Source organism: Melanostigma gelatinosum, assembly GCF_949748355.1.
Source record: "Melanostigma gelatinosum genome assembly, chromosome: 9".
Taxonomy (NCBI): Eukaryota; Metazoa; Chordata; class Actinopteri; order Perciformes; family Zoarcidae; genus Melanostigma; species Melanostigma gelatinosum.
This window is the reverse complement of record NC_136642.1, coordinates 15,088,422-15,102,897: the sequence shown is the minus strand read 5'-3', so window position 1 is coordinate 15,102,897 and position 14,476 is coordinate 15,088,422. Positions and strand designations below refer to the sequence as shown.

The 14,476-nt window shown below is 43.3% G+C and overlaps 3 protein-coding genes across 4 annotated transcripts; 1 reads left to right on the top strand and 2 right to left on the bottom strand.

Moving 5' to 3' along the window:
* Positions 1 to 153: 153 nt before the first annotated feature.
* clec3ba (C-type lectin domain family 3, member Ba) lies at positions 154 to 1,515 on the bottom strand. Of its 2 annotated transcripts, XM_079275423.1 has the most exons (3): positions 1,339 to 1,515; positions 1,095 to 1,193; positions 154 to 879 (listed from the first exon to the last, which is right to left on the bottom strand). In XM_079275423.1, exons 1-3 carry the CDS (start codon positions 1,427 to 1,429, stop codon positions 479 to 481), a joined length of 591 nt encoding a protein of 196 aa, XP_079131549.1. In that variant the 5' UTR covers positions 1,430 to 1,515; the 3' UTR covers positions 154 to 478. The 2 variants fall into 2 exon arrangements, with proteins under 2 accessions (XP_079131549.1, XP_079131550.1); XM_079275424.1 differs by lacking the exon at positions 1,095 to 1,193.
* A 1,816-nt stretch (positions 1,516 to 3,331) lies between these two features.
* fez2a (fasciculation and elongation protein zeta 2a) lies at positions 3,332 to 10,166 on the bottom strand. Its single transcript, XM_079275438.1, has 9 exons — positions 9,591 to 10,166; positions 8,650 to 8,758; positions 8,362 to 8,478; positions 8,068 to 8,200; positions 6,689 to 6,948; positions 6,415 to 6,495; positions 6,193 to 6,268; positions 6,040 to 6,105; positions 3,332 to 4,312 (listed from the first exon to the last, which is right to left on the bottom strand). The coding sequence occupies exons 1-9, from the start codon at positions 9,938 to 9,940 to the stop codon at positions 4,296 to 4,298; spliced, it is 1,209 nt and encodes a 402-aa protein (XP_079131564.1). The 5' UTR covers positions 9,941 to 10,166; the 3' UTR covers positions 3,332 to 4,295.
* A 381-nt stretch (positions 10,167 to 10,547) lies between these two features.
* On the top strand, positions 10,548 to 14,397 carry ubxn11 (UBX domain protein 11; the record flags this gene model as incomplete). Its single annotated transcript, XM_079276206.1, is given in 15 exon segments — positions 10,548 to 10,618; positions 10,715 to 10,755; positions 11,514 to 11,633; positions 11,759 to 11,859; positions 11,941 to 11,992; positions 12,084 to 12,163; positions 12,248 to 12,274; positions 12,278 to 12,323; positions 12,435 to 12,652; positions 12,734 to 12,811; positions 12,886 to 13,009; positions 13,104 to 13,207; positions 13,372 to 13,431; positions 14,002 to 14,144; positions 14,232 to 14,397. Coding segments are annotated over 15 exon segments (1,431 nt in total).
* Positions 14,398 to 14,476: the final 79 nt, after the last annotated feature.

The following is a 14,476-nucleotide window of genomic DNA, read 5'->3' as shown; positions in this document are numbered from 1 at the left end:
GGAGAAGACCGTCTAACCGTTCCTTCTGATGCGCAAGAGAGTCATTATATCGACTGAATTTATATAATGTAATATAAGCAGCATAACTTTACATACAGTAATAGAAATAAAGAGTCCCTCAGAAAAGGCACTTGTGGCTATTCTTCAGTAAAAGTATGTTTTATTGGATTGATTAGCAGATAACATACATATAACAAAGACAAGCCATCCAGTGCTGTTTACCGTGATGAATATCTAAATATGCTGGAGTATTTGAGAACAGGAGTCTATTGAATGTATGCAACATGTTTAGCTTACACAATGACATGCCGTATCCCAGAGCATCCATGCACATCTCTTGGGTCAAGAGCCTAAGAAAAGATGCAGCACGTACGCAAGCATTGCATACATTTACCTGATACTCTACATGTTTCATTGCTCTCTGCAAAAAGTATTCAACGTTCACATGAGTGTTTATCTTAACGTCAGACACCAGCCCTCAGACGATGTTGAACTCGCACACGGAAGCCTTCTCAGCTCGGCAGCTCTCATCGAACCACTTCCCGTTGGCTGTGGTGGAGAGGATGCCACAGTTCTGGCCGCGGCCTCCGTCCGGCTGCAGGGTGATCTCCGTCTCCCAGTTCTTGAAGCGCACGCCGGAGCCCGATTGGTCCGCCCACTGGCCCTCTGCCACGATGTCATTGACGCCCAGCCAGATGTGCTCCTCTGGGCCGATGCTCTGACGTACGTAGTTGTAGAGCTGGTCGTTCTCGTCTCCTGTCAGAGGAGTGCTCAGAGTGCCTCCCTTGGCGATGCAGTCCTCGCTGGCTGCGTGGAAGGTCTTCTTCAGCGGGTCAGCCAGGAAACACTTGCCGAGGACCTTGGTGCCTCGCAGACACACTTAGAGGGAAATGAGGAGAAAGCCAGTGTGGCTCAGGTGTTATTGTTCTCCATCACTGGAAAGATGTTGAATTCTATTATGTTTTGGTGCTGTTGTGAAATATACTGATTGAGCTGCATTTCTTCTATTCTGATTCATTAACTGAGCTCATTATTCTTTCCCATAAAATATAAGTGTGGTGTTTATGACAAACTTTTTTTTGCAGGACAAATACCTGTGTGTAAAGCTTGCTGCTCTTTCAGCAAATTCAGCTCTTGAACAATGTCAGTAATCTGTTTCTTCAGCTCCTCAATTGCAGCACTGTTTGCAGAGTCTGTTGGAGAGGCAAAAGAAATGCAAAATGTATTCTGAAGCATAACGCATTCGGTATCGCTGACGAGCGCTCACATAGTAGTTCAGTGTGGTTATTCTCATTACTGGACATTACTTTCATATCCAACGTCAAGTTAATAACCTACCTCTCTTTCCAGTTCTTTTCTTTGATGGAGTCTGCTGCAACGTGCAGTGTGCCAGCAGGAGAAGGCAAAACATCAACATGTGAGCATCCATAACACCTGGAGAAATACTTTAAATCCACCGTAAAGAAACTGTTTTTGTTGCAGCAGCACAGAAAAAGCTCCTCACAGCTCTGAGCTTTGGCCAGACAGAGGATGTGGTGTTTTACAAGCCCGGGGTGGTGGCGGCACAGAGTTGAATGAGGAAATCGAATCTGAGCGAGAACAAATGTTTTACAGATGTTGGTGCTGCTTTTGAAACGCTGAAGGGAGATGGATGGTGAGCAGGGCTTTGCAGAGTTTAACAGACAAGCGTGACTCAGGTTCCATATGTTTGTAGGTTAACTATAAACTACAGCAGTCTATGTGTGTGGTTTCACATCTGTTACATAAACATACTTCCATTTGTTCCCTCATCTATTATCTGCGTCTGTCATGTGCCACTTTACGAGCAACAAACAGTTCTGCCTTTTCTTAGTTGCTTGCTGAGTGAACGGTTGGTTTTTCCTGTTGTGACTCTGCTGAGGGCTCCGACAGGACAGGCCAGAGGTTGGATGTTTTGAGGGTTTCTCCCACAGCACATCTGGATCTCCTCAGTGAGCTGGACGAGGTGCAGCTGACACGAGGCAGAGACTTATATAATGAGACTGTTGTGAATTTGAAATCTGGTTACGTTTCATCCATGTTCTCTGTCGGGCTGGTCTTCACTAGAGAGTTTCAGTGATCTCTGCCAGCACTGTCCTCTAAATGTTTAGCGACTGCATATTTCACTCTGAATGCACACACCTCACACCCAAATAACACATTAAAGTGATGCAATAAAGATATGCACTTCCAAACATGAGCAGATACACTCCATAACAACACAGGTTTGATCTTTTATTCAAAGACAAACCTCTTGATAAAGAGTTTAGACTCCCTCTTTTTCTCCTCAATATTTATTAAGGGTCATTAGCCTAAATCCATCGGTATTTAAATCATTCAGGGAAAGCCTCGTTACTTATCGACAAATGCAAATTACTTCAATAGGTTGAGTCGATATCTTCTGCAAACATGTAATATAATCAAATATTTAGGATCAAGGCTGAGTGTAGATTTGCAGGCTTGATGGTGTGAGCGACGATCCTGCGACAGAGATGGTTGTTAGAACCAAAATGTGGAAGCAAAGATTAAGCACAAGGTTTCAGCTGGAGACCAACCACTGAGGACTGTCAACGGTCTGGCAGAGAGACGGGGAAGATCCAGGTTTTATGAACTGAGGTTGATGAGACTGATGAAAGGCAGGTGTGCTGGCTGGGTGGTTGACGAGCTGATGAACCACAGGTGAGTAAAATAGACAAAGGAGCTGAGTAAGGAAAACCACTCTCACACACACACAGGGAAAATGATGGAACCTTTTTTCTCCAAAACCCCTGGTTTAGTGTGTGTGTGTGTGTGTGTATATATATATAATATATTAATATATATATCTATATATAATATATTAATATATATATCTATATATAAATATATATATATTAATATATATATATATTTATATATATATATATTTATATATTAATATATATTTATATATATTATATATATATTTGTTTTGTTTGTTTTTGTAATATCCTTTAATCGTATCTTCTATTATTTGTGTGTATTATACTGTATGTATGTGCTGCTAATGGTTACCTGAATTCTTTGTGGATTACATTTTGTCAATACAAAGAAATGGTATAATATATCTCTAGAATAGGGCTTTATTTTCCCTCCTGATTTTCCACTTCATACTACTATATAATGATTTGTCTTGCATGTTATTAATATTTCTGGTACAAGGCTTTGACTCCTCATTACCGTATTGTTTGCATGTCTATTATGAAATAAATGAAGTACATCGAGACAAAGGTGCGCTTTCTATCAATATATTTGAAAGAAAATATTTACAAAATAAATTAACAATGGAGCAGGTTTCTGCAAGTAGTCCAGCAATTCGACATTCATTGAAAATAAGTCATTTATAATGTACAAAAATTCAGGCGAAGGCAGTTTGTACATATACATGGATACATACAGAATAACAAGCTGCCCCGTGTGCAGCAGGCACGCCAACGCGCGAGTCTCTGATTCAGAGATCCAGTCAGCGTCACGAAAGTACAAACAGTGCATGTGTCACAATTCAGTATTCACTTGAATGCATAGTTAGTTAGTTAGTTAATTTCAGTCCTAGCTACTTCACTCTGACCATCAACACTTTATCTTCCATAGAATAATAATGATGACGTGTGTGTAATGTTCTGCTGCTACATGGAAGGCTCTGCTTACATGATGGTTTTACATTATGTTTATGCAAACTGGTTTAACTAACAAATGTATTTGTTATTATTACATTATCGTCTACGCATCTGTATCCTGTTCCTTCCTTCCCTCTGACCCGTCTGATGTGCTGCTGTTATAGTTATTGGTTTCCTCCTGGGGATCAATACAACTTTACTTTACTGCTCATACTTTACAGTTTTGCTGCTTCAAACGCTCTTCTTATTATTCTCTGTTGCTGCAACTTCAACGTGCTTTGTGCATTTGTTCACTGCTCATCGTTAAGAACCACAGATCAATACAAAGCCCTTTGCATTGTAGCTCAGATATTTTAACCAACAAGCAGAGCTCAGTTCCCAAACAGTGCAGCCTCTACATTGGGATATATTATCTGGGTATTTTTAAGAAAAACACTGGAAAAAAAGGTCAAAATTCACAGGAACACACAAGGTCTGCAAAATCACAAAGCTCAACACAAAATAAATACAGCTAAGTGAAGAAAAGAACACAAAAAAAAAACTAATTTTGAGGTAAAAACTTGCAAGAATAAATTAAGTGTGCTTCATGTCTTCAAACAATACAATGAGTCCTCTTCATCTTGTTGCCATGGTCCCTCTGGTCTACGTTGGGCAAAGCACTGTAATAACAGTAGAGATGAATATTAGCAGAGCTAACCAGGGATGAAGCTTCAGCATGAGAGGATCAGAATAAAATGACAGAGTGGGAGACAAAGAAAGGAAAAACAAAAGGAAAGTCTGAATTTGACCACATCAATTGCTGATGGCAAACCTATGTGTGAAGTAGGGTGGGTGAGGCTAAAGAGTTGCAGATTAGGCAGTGCTAATGACGAACGAGCATTAAACTGTGTCTTGACGGTAAACTGCAGGGTAAATAGACCCTCAGTGTGTGTGGCAGTGAGTCCTGACACTACACGAGCGATCAACAGTCACCGTGTGGAGAGAGAGAGAGAGAGCGAGCGAGAGCGAGAGCGCGAGAGAGCGAGAGAGAGAGAGCGAGAGCGAGAGAGCGCGAGAGCGCGAGAGAGAGAGAGAGAGAGAGATGTGGTGTGAAGTGAAAAGGAGAACATCAGGGTCAGACTGCACTACAGTTCAGTGGTAGAGAGGGGGCGCTCTCCCAATGTGAGCGGCAACAACCACAGTGCACATCACGTGAGAAACAAACCTCTCTGTCCATCGCTCACACCAGAGCTAGTGAGGGTTAGGCAGCGATAAGTCAGATCATAAGAAGTAGAGAAAACAGAACACATGTGAAAGGAGGGACATGAAAAAGAGATGAACGACAGCGAGAGGCCCTGAAGGACCATACAGTACAGTATTTTAATATTATCTTCTAAAGCACAGGCTGGTTTGCGTCGACCAGTTTATTTCAGAACAGTGTGGAAGTCCTTTTGCAGTTCAGACTTGCTTGACGTTGGCATTTTTTGTGTACAATTTATACTGCTGCATTGTATGATGCAGATATACACGGGAACTGTTCTGAAAGCTTCTCTTGTTGATGCGTTCAAATACTTCTTAAAGACCAGATATACAGTATGTTATGACTTTAAAACTATTAATCTGGAATTGTTGTTTCTCCAACAACAAAAACATATAAAAGTGATACTTAACGGCAGCCAACTGTCAAATTTGACATTGTGTAATGTTCGTCAACACACCAACACGAGTTGCTTTCAAAGTAGCTCCTGCTCTCAACTGCAAAGAAAAGCAATGCAAAGGTAACTTGTGTAACAAATGTAACAAAACAGCCGTTGTGGTTCTTTAACTTTTACGTCAGCAGTACCAGAAGGTTGCAGACACACTGCTAAACATCACAGCCCCACCTTCTACAGGGTGGAGCAGGGATGGGACCACATGCGCTAAAACACTCACTCAATAAGAATGATCGTGGTAAAGTTAAATTATTGGTATAATAGTGAATATTGTAATGTGAGTGACTTTAAAAAGTTGTCTAACCCGCTGTCATGGTAGAGAAGTGAAAAATAGAGCCCGACATTAAAAATACAGGAATTATCATGTAAGAAAGAGCAGACTCGCACAATGTTGCTATTTTTTAATTGATTCATCTCTATTTATGCAGGTGGACTTTATGATTTATGATTACCTCATTTAAGATGGTTTGTTTGTTATTTCCTAAAAAGGATGTTCATTAACAAAAGATCTGTGGTGCAATAAAAATATTTGTATCTTAACGTTATGTTTTAGTGCCGTTTAAAGTGTCTTTAAGCATATGTTGATGATCATCAGTATAACAACGTGAATCTTATTTTGGCCAGGATAATCGTGACTTTACATTTTCATTTCGGCCCATGCCCAGTGTCGCAACAAAAAGAAGAGAAAGGCTCACCTTTGAGAATATAGTCTGTTAAGAGACTGGGCACCTTGTCACTGTCGTCTCTCATGGCTTGTAGGACTGCAAGGCAGCAGGAAGGGGAGGAGTCAATGGATCAATCACAGCCACTGAAATACAAGCACTGCTGGTGCAGATGAAGAGACTCACTCTTAGTCAGGATCTGGAGGTCCTCTAGCGACGGAGGGTGTCCCTTTTTCTCATAAGGGATGACTGTGGTCAAATACTGGAAGACATCATAAGAGACAGGGACAGGGACAGAGGGAGAGAGCAAGACAGCTGAGATAAAGGCTCGGTCTTGGACGTGTATATTTTTTCGTGCAGAAAACATGAAGATAAAGATCAGCAGCAGAGAGAGAAGTACACAGTAACCTGTCTGTCACTGCACCCGCTTCCAAAAGTGTGCCGGAAGCTGTTCTGAATGACAGAGGAGATCCCCTCCATGCTGAAGCGCTGAGGAGGAAGGAAGTAAAGCGGAGAAACATGAGATGAGAGCGCTCACCAAAGATGGGAAACGATTTCTGGAGAATACAGCGTGCTGGAAAACTAACACAGCGAGAAATGCAAGCGTAGCGTGGAAAAGAACAACCTAAAGACATCTCATGATCTCATCAAGAGACCAGAGGTGAAAGAGTGAAGCCCTCACCGGTCCGAGCGTCTTCTCCGCGCGGCCCTGCGACGTTCCAGGTCCGCCTTTAAGCTTCTTCTTCAGCAGCTCCCGGTGCTCCTTCTGTCGGTTTTGCACGTCGATGAGCGCAGAGATGAAGCTGTTCTTCACCTCTTTCTCGAAGTCCAGCTCGTCCCTGAGAGCCAGCTGCTGCACCAGCTCTTCTGAGAACATCCTGATGTTCGTCTCAGTCTCCTCCACACCTTCATTCAGCTCTGCAACACTCAGCATCCTCACTCCTGGGCCGCACACACACACACACACACACACACACACACACACACACAAAGATGACATTATAAGGGTTCACACTCTTTTCTTGAGATCATTTTCAGTGAAGCTATGACAGACAGGGGTCGCATCATATGATCCTCCATGTGGAAGTCTGATTGAAAAGACGTGCAGTCTATGGCGATACCTTTACTGTGACATCATCTCGTATGTGCTTATAAATGATGACAAACTGATCATAGAACATAATGATGAAAACTACCACAGTTACCAGCCAGCAGTTGCTAATATTTACATTTCCTGCACTAAAGTGGGAATCTGCATGAGTTACCATGTGACTTGGTGGGTGTGTTCACAGCAATTCCACAAGATAGCGGTCGATTCAAAATACTCGCGTTCCATAAACTACCGTTTGAATGTTGATATGATCCTGAACATAACCGTTTCATCTGATAGACAGCCTCGTAGTTCTTCTTGAAAAATAGGCAATCTTGATATCATTTTCCAGGACAAGACTTTCCAGGACTTTTGTGTTTTCCTTGACTTGAAAATTGGTTTCCAGGTTTTCCAGGATGCGGGTGAACTGATTAAAAGGGTAAGCCTGCCATTGTTTTAGATTGTTCATATTATCAAGAAATCCCATAAAAAGACCAAAACCAATGATGCGTTAATTGCTTGTCAGCGGCTCTCAGGCCAAAGCTCATTCATTCCTACTGAAAACATAAACCATCAAACACTGGTCATGAATATTTCATTTTAAAAAAGGGGAGTAATTTCCGAAAATGGCCGGGTACTGTCGTTTTTAGGAAACAAAAATATCACATTTGTTGTGGACTATGTAGGTGCTCTGGTGAGTATTTATGGATGTGGGAAGATGTGTGTGGGACAGAGTCAAAATAAACTACAGCGCCGAGACTCGTCGAAATAAAGGAACGTGTCACCCAGTGCAACGGCGTGGCAACAATGGGAGCTACATCAATGAATCACAAGTGATTGTGAGACACTGCAATGAAATGAGTACGGCAAAAACACTGCGATGTGTTGGTACTTTTGGCCCGATAGCATATCACAAGAGCATGTTTCACGATATATTACTGCTTATTGGTTCCTGATCAGGGGACACTCACTGGACTCGTAGCTGGGGCTCCTGGTGGCCCGCTGGACGTCCAGCGAGAGCATCGACAGGTCCGACTGAGAGGGATTGGGCCCTGCCTCCGTGTCAGGAGAGTCCTGCATCATCTCTTCTATCTCCTCGATGACCTGCACGGAGCACCAGCACACACATCAGAGAGGCAGCACTCAAAATAAATAACCCAACAAGCATCAGTTATGAGGAGGGATTTCAGTCACGTTAAGCTTGACGCTGTGTGGCAGCGTCTGGGATAAACTACACTGGAGACTGATGGGCAACAGTAACTTACCTGCTCTGCTGTGAAGAGGGGCTCCTCTGCGAGGCAGGAGACGATGATGGAGTGCATGTCCAGCTGCTCCCTCAGCTCCTCATCGTCCGACAGCTCCGCCGTGACATCAGTCTTTCTCTGGCCAGGAACAGGGCCGAGGGAGGGAATTTAATCAAAGCGCTAAACCCTGGCACAATGCATATTTGAGATTTGTGAGATGAGTGGAAAAGAGATTTGGGGGGGGGGGGGGGGGGGGGGGATATAAGGAAAGTGGGACAGCGATGGGGTGGGCGGGGTAAAGTCACTCACGGGTTTCTCCTCCAGGTTGAATGTGGGGACGTGGAGGGCGCACGTTCGAGACTGTTTCCAATCCACCGGCATCACGCGCCCGTAGTTACTGGTCAAAACCTTCCAGAGTCTGTGGAGGGACAAACAACATTTCAGTCCAAAATGCTAAATTATACTGAGATTATTTCAATTCAGTTTACTTGTGAGAGTGAGTACTACTCAGCCGGTAAATACAGTCTGGAGAGAGCTTTCTTGAGTCTGAGAAAATATCCCTCAGACTTCAGGAAAGGGAGGCAATGCATGGAGTTTGACATTTACCAGGCAGAGGAAGAATAACAAAAGGTGTTGTTGAGCTGCATTATGGGAAATGTAGTATCCAGTGTGAAGGGGGGGGATTAAATGACTGGGATCAAAACCACGAGTATGAGGGCACTGTACGGACAACTCATTTCCGAATGATCAACTAATCAACACATCATCTGACCGTTTCAGCTCCTAATAATCATCATAATATAATATGAAACAATTACACATATGGTCCTACAAGTGATTCTAGCATAAAAATCACCAACCAAATTCAAATAAGCAACTACATGAAAACAAAACTATTACTTTTCAGTCCACATATCGGCCAATATCTGTTTTTAAATGCAATTTAGGGCCAGCCACCGATAGTATGCCGATATCAGTGCACATGTTTGGTTGTAATGTATGTGGCTTATATTTCCAGTCTGTTATTACAGTATAGTAAATCAGACATATGAGTAATGAGACATATGAGACCATCACGTAATTTCTAAAAAAAAAATGTTATCGATCGATGAAATTAAATGTCCCATTGCAAATAGCATGCCTTTATATGCATTTGAAAATACAACCTGCAGCAGTGAGTTAAAGCGTCATCATCGAAATAAAGACGAGCCTCCGGACAGGCCGCCGGAAACAAAACAAAAACAACTCACTCGTCTTTCTCCAGCAGCGAGTCCTCGGTGATCACGGTCACCGGAGCGATGCTGTCCGTTTTGGCGTTAAAATTCCCGTAGCACACCGATAACTTCTCGTCAAAATCGTTCACCAGGTCCTCCATGGACCTGAAAGCGCCGGTGGTTTCCCCCGGGGAGAAGCCGCTGTCTCGTAGCTCGAGGATACCGCTATCATCATCATCATCATCATCATCCAAGAGGAGCCGTGGAGCGGCTTGCCCCGCGGCGGCCACGCGGCCTTTGTGCGGCAGCAGCGTCCGGCCTGAAACCATGCTCAAATCACCCAGAAGCGGCCAGTCGTCGTCGAAATGCGCGACAGGTGCAGCCATAGCCCGGACCAGCCTAGTAGCCCCGGGTTAAGGACGGGTGTGCACCGGGACTGGCAGGCCTCAACATCCTCTCTGAATGCCCCGCTCACTGCCCACAACGAGCGCGGCTGAACGGGACAGTATGGCTGCACCGCACCGGGCCGACTAGTGGCTGACCACAGCAACCAGACCGGAGGACCATGGCAGCACAGCCATTCAGTCCCAATGACAGTTTGGACATCAATATATGTCGAAAGCATAACACAACTCATAGTGCATCATTATTCATTTCATAAATTGGTCCGATTCAAATATTATTTTTCATATTTTTGTTGTTTCATGCAAAAGAAACAGAGATGAGACAGTCATAAAAACACAAAATAAGAGTTTACACGCATGACAAGTGTGTGTGTGTGAGAGAGACAGACAATGAGTGATGGTATCAGCGACCCCCTGCAGTTGAAGCAGGAACTACAGGCATCGCCTCGGTCTGCAAGTTCAGTTGCTCGCCCTGGCAACGGACCCCAAACAAAACAAAACACTTCACCCTGAGAAGAGGCCTTTACTTGATCCAGATAAGAAAACCCCGAAGCCTAAATATCTATCGACCTATCCTGTCTCAGGTGAAATGAGCTCGCCTTTGTCGATGCTGAAGAAAACGAGGCGCACTCCTCTGCAGGGCCCTCTGAACGAGCAATGGTAGGTTATGCACATCACAGTGCTGCTTAACTTTAGTGTTCAACTGTGAGGAAGTCATACAGGAAGCAGATGCATTTAACTGTGTTTGACCTGCAGGGGCAGACAAAAGGTGCCCATCAGGAGGAACATGTTAAAAGGTAGGTTTCTAGTTCAGTACTACACTAAACATGACGACACTATACTGCACTGACAGGTCACTAAACAGCATCATGGTGGTGGAGGGACTATACCGATTTTATACTCAAGTTAAAGCACATACTATAAAAAAATACATCGTAAAATGATGTAAAATCAGAGAAAAATTAGCACAAGGTATGAAGGTAAGTGACTATTCTATTATATAATCTGATTATCATTATTCATGCATGAGCAGCATTTTACTGGTGTAGTTGGAGCTATATATTTTTAAACAGTGTTATGTTAAAGCATGCAACTAGTTATTCCTGGCATTAGTCAGTTTATTGTTTGGTTGTTTTTAAATGCACATCACATTTACCCAGAGCCCACAGTGATACCTTCACATTGCTATGTGTGAACAAACAATCATTAAATCCTCACATTTGACAAACTGGAACCATAAATATTTTGGTACATTTGATGAAAAATGACTTGATTAATTTTCTGTTTTATAAAGTAATTGTTTCAGCTGTTGGATAGTTTAAATTATATCAAAGCATCATATTTGATAAGTTCTTCATATGTTTGTACGTAAAGTCAAATAGTTATAGTGGACTAAAAAGTAGAATATGTATAAAGTATCATGAAAAGATAATACTCAAGTAATGTACCACATTTGTACTTAAATACACCAGAATAAACATGCCACCATTGACTATCACATTACTCTGACAAACTGATGTTTGACTCTCTCACATTTGTGTGTTTTTTCCCTCAGAATTTCAAGCTGCGTTGGCTGAGGATGATGATGATGAATCCTCTGATCTAACGCCTCCCCCGACCCGACACACTGCAGCCAGTGATGCCGCCACTTCAAAGTCAAAAGCCCCAAAGAAAGGTATGAGTTAATACAATGTTTTTTATTCCAAAGCAAAGTACAAAAACTTTTAGCTGACCATATCAAAAGATATACATTTGAAGAGTGCAAAGGATGCTTTTACATACTTTAAGACTGATATTTAGGTGCTCCACCGAGCGACTTTGAGCTAATGTCTGCCATGATGCAGCGGGTCAGCCTGCTGGAGCAAAGGGTGAGGAGCCAAGCAAAGGAGATTGAGCGCAAGGTGAAAACACACACCTGATGAGCATTAAACAGTAAAAACAGACATCTTTCAAACATGTCACTTTAAATTTCTATCCAACAGGATAAAAGGATTTCAGTGTTGGAGGCAAAGCTGAGATTTCCCAAAGAATCAGGTAACATCTACAGACCTCGGTTATATTTACTCTGAATCTGTAAATAAAAAGTGTTTGATTGTGCCCACATCGTGGCTGTGTGTGCATGTAGAGAGTACCCATGAACCGAGTGGCAGAGACACGCTTGAGAGAAGGTGCCAACAACTGCAGGATCAAGTGTCTGAAATGGATGTAAGTTGACTTAATGAAACATTTCATGATTATATCAAGATCGTGATGACATCATACTGAATTCTGCCGATCCCTATCTTGCAGAGCTTTCTGAATGACTATGGTCTGATGTAGGTGGGAGATGGTGAGAGCAGTGACTCGGCTGAACGTGAGCAGCCAGGTGTCGTCTCAATCGGCACTCATCTTTACAGGCTGAACACTTACCTTGCACAGAGCTATAACATCACTGTACTTTCTACATAACTCGTTGTCTCTCTTTTCCTTTGCGAAGACGCCTCTGTGGTCAGGAGCTTCTACATGAACTTTGACCTGGTGCTGCAGAGGATCAGGGAGCTGAACATCCTGGCAGGGGAAGGAGAGTGTTTTGTAGAATCGACAGCCACAGGAGCACATTTGGCAAGAAAGGATCCTATTCAACTGGGTCTCTACCGCAACGGCATCGTCATGTTTGAAGGTCCTTTCCGCTCCTATCAGGAGCACAGCACCCAGGTAAGCACAGGAAATTATTTCAGATTTGAACCTGCATTCTTTTGTGGTTCAAATCAAATCCTCTTTCTTTGGTCTTTGCAGCGGTGCATGCAAGATCTGATGGACGGGTATTTCCCATCTGAGCTTCAAGAAAGATTTCCAGATGGTGTGCCCTTTGAGGTTTGTTTCTACTTTACTGTGAGAAGATGCGTGTGTATACGTGTGACTTTGCTGCTACTTACGTTTTTGTGCAGGTTAGAGACAGGCGAGATCAGGATTTTATCTCCAGGCTACCTTGGAATACGTTTCCCGGCAAAGGACAGGCTACTCGTGGGGAGAAAGATGAATCATCGAATGCCGTCAGCTCTCAATTACCCGGTCTGTCCTGCACACATCACACCGTTACAATGAAGAGTCGGACCCGAGGGGGAGCTCCCTCAGTCTTAATTCTCATGTTTTCTTCCAGCCACAGGCAAGAAGTTGAGCACCGATCAGTTCCTGAACAGGTTACCAAAAGTGGTAGTGAAGGCTGGTTGTGTGATTGACGTCAGGGACTCACTGAGGGCTGTCCTGCAGGTGAGCAGCAAGCAAGGAGGATCTCACCTCATTCCAAGGACGCCTACTTACCAAAAGCATTTGTACCTACAGGTCTTGTGTTCTCAGCAGAAAAAAAGAAGCCCGTCTGTGCTAGTGCTGAACCTCCACTCACCTCAGTATGCTCATTCTCTTACGTTCACTAGGGTTCGTCTGATGCACAGAGCAGCAACTCGGTGATCCTCGTCGACACACCGGCACGGCAAGTGATACGAGAGAGGTATTAAAAATGTTGTCTTACATTATGTAAGCACACTGATGAACAAAATATATACCATCAGTTTTGTTGCCTAAACCGAGAGGATACGCCAACATTTCTAAAGATGTTTTGGAGTAAACTACTAAATGTTGCACAGTTTTAGAATATTTCCATTTGGTAATGCAAAGCATCTTGGTTTAATAAGTCTTTCAGTGTAAGATACAAGACATATTGTACGATGGTGTCAGTGTTCAAATCATTTTCCATCTCTGCAACCATGTAGAAGCTCCAAGTAAAAACAGGGATTATGGGGTTAAAGGTATTACTAGAGCCAAGAACACACTACATGACGTAAAGGCTGATTAGAATTCTGATTTGGCCACAGCAGCTGATTGTCCAGACTGTGGAGATTACTGTATGCACTGGTCTGAAATATAGGGCACGTCACCACAGACAGCCAGCACTTGAGATGGGGCTCAAACACCAAGTATGTTTTGAATGATATGCCTTACACCGCAGCTGAGTTACACTCCATGTAATAATATCACATCGGTTGTTTACCGTCACTAGACTGCAGACTTCCAGCCCCGACCGGCCTTCATCTGCCCGTGACGTCATCACGCTGAAGGTGAAATCAGAAGACGGGAATCGTACTTACATCCTGAAAATGTGCTTCTCAGAAACAATGGGTGACCTGCGACAGCATCTGGACGAACACAGGTGAGGAAAAACTGACAGAGTATCTTTCCGTTAGCTTCCGTCTTTACGACATGTGACACAGGTTGTTTGTGTTGTCCTGCATCACAGAGGTGGGGGACTCCCTGGTTATGACATCATCAGTGCGTTCCCACAGTGCTGCTTCGATGACGACCGCCAGACGCTCCAATCGTGCGGACTCACGACTAATGCTACTCTGCTGCTGCGAAAGAGGCGAGGCGAGGCGAGGAAACGCCCCCCCCCATTCACTGACTGATGTCAATAAAATGAACCTATAAAAAGGTTTGGTATCAGTTTCCTTCACAGCAGTCCTTTTTGACTCGTCATAGTAGAAA

Bases quoted from the DNA above. Each gene is read 5' to 3' on its own strand.
- fez2a (XM_079275438.1), bottom strand. From the start codon at position 9,940: ATGGCTGCACCTGTCGCGCATTTCGACGACGACTGGCCGCTTCTGGGT. The intron at 6,496-6,688 runs GTGAGGGCTTCA...CTTCCTCCTCAG, and splicing joins CGGAGAAGACGCTCGGACCG to CGCTTCAGCATGGAGGGGAT. The intron at 6,269-6,414 runs GTTACTGTGTAC...GATGTCTTCCAG, and splicing joins GCGGGTGCAGTGACAGACAG to TATTTGACCACAGTCATCCC.
- clec3ba (XM_079275423.1), bottom strand. From the start codon at position 1,429: ATGGATGCTCACATGTTGATGTTTTGCCTTCTCCTGCTGGCACACTGC. The intron at 1,194-1,338 runs GTAGGTTATTAA...CCTCTCCAACAG, and splicing joins GAAAAGAACTGGAAAGAGAG to ACTCTGCAAACAGTGCTGCA. The intron at 880-1,094 runs GTATTTGTCCTG...TTTCCCTCTAAG, and splicing joins GCAGCAAGCTTTACACACAG to TGTGTCTGCGAGGCACCAAG.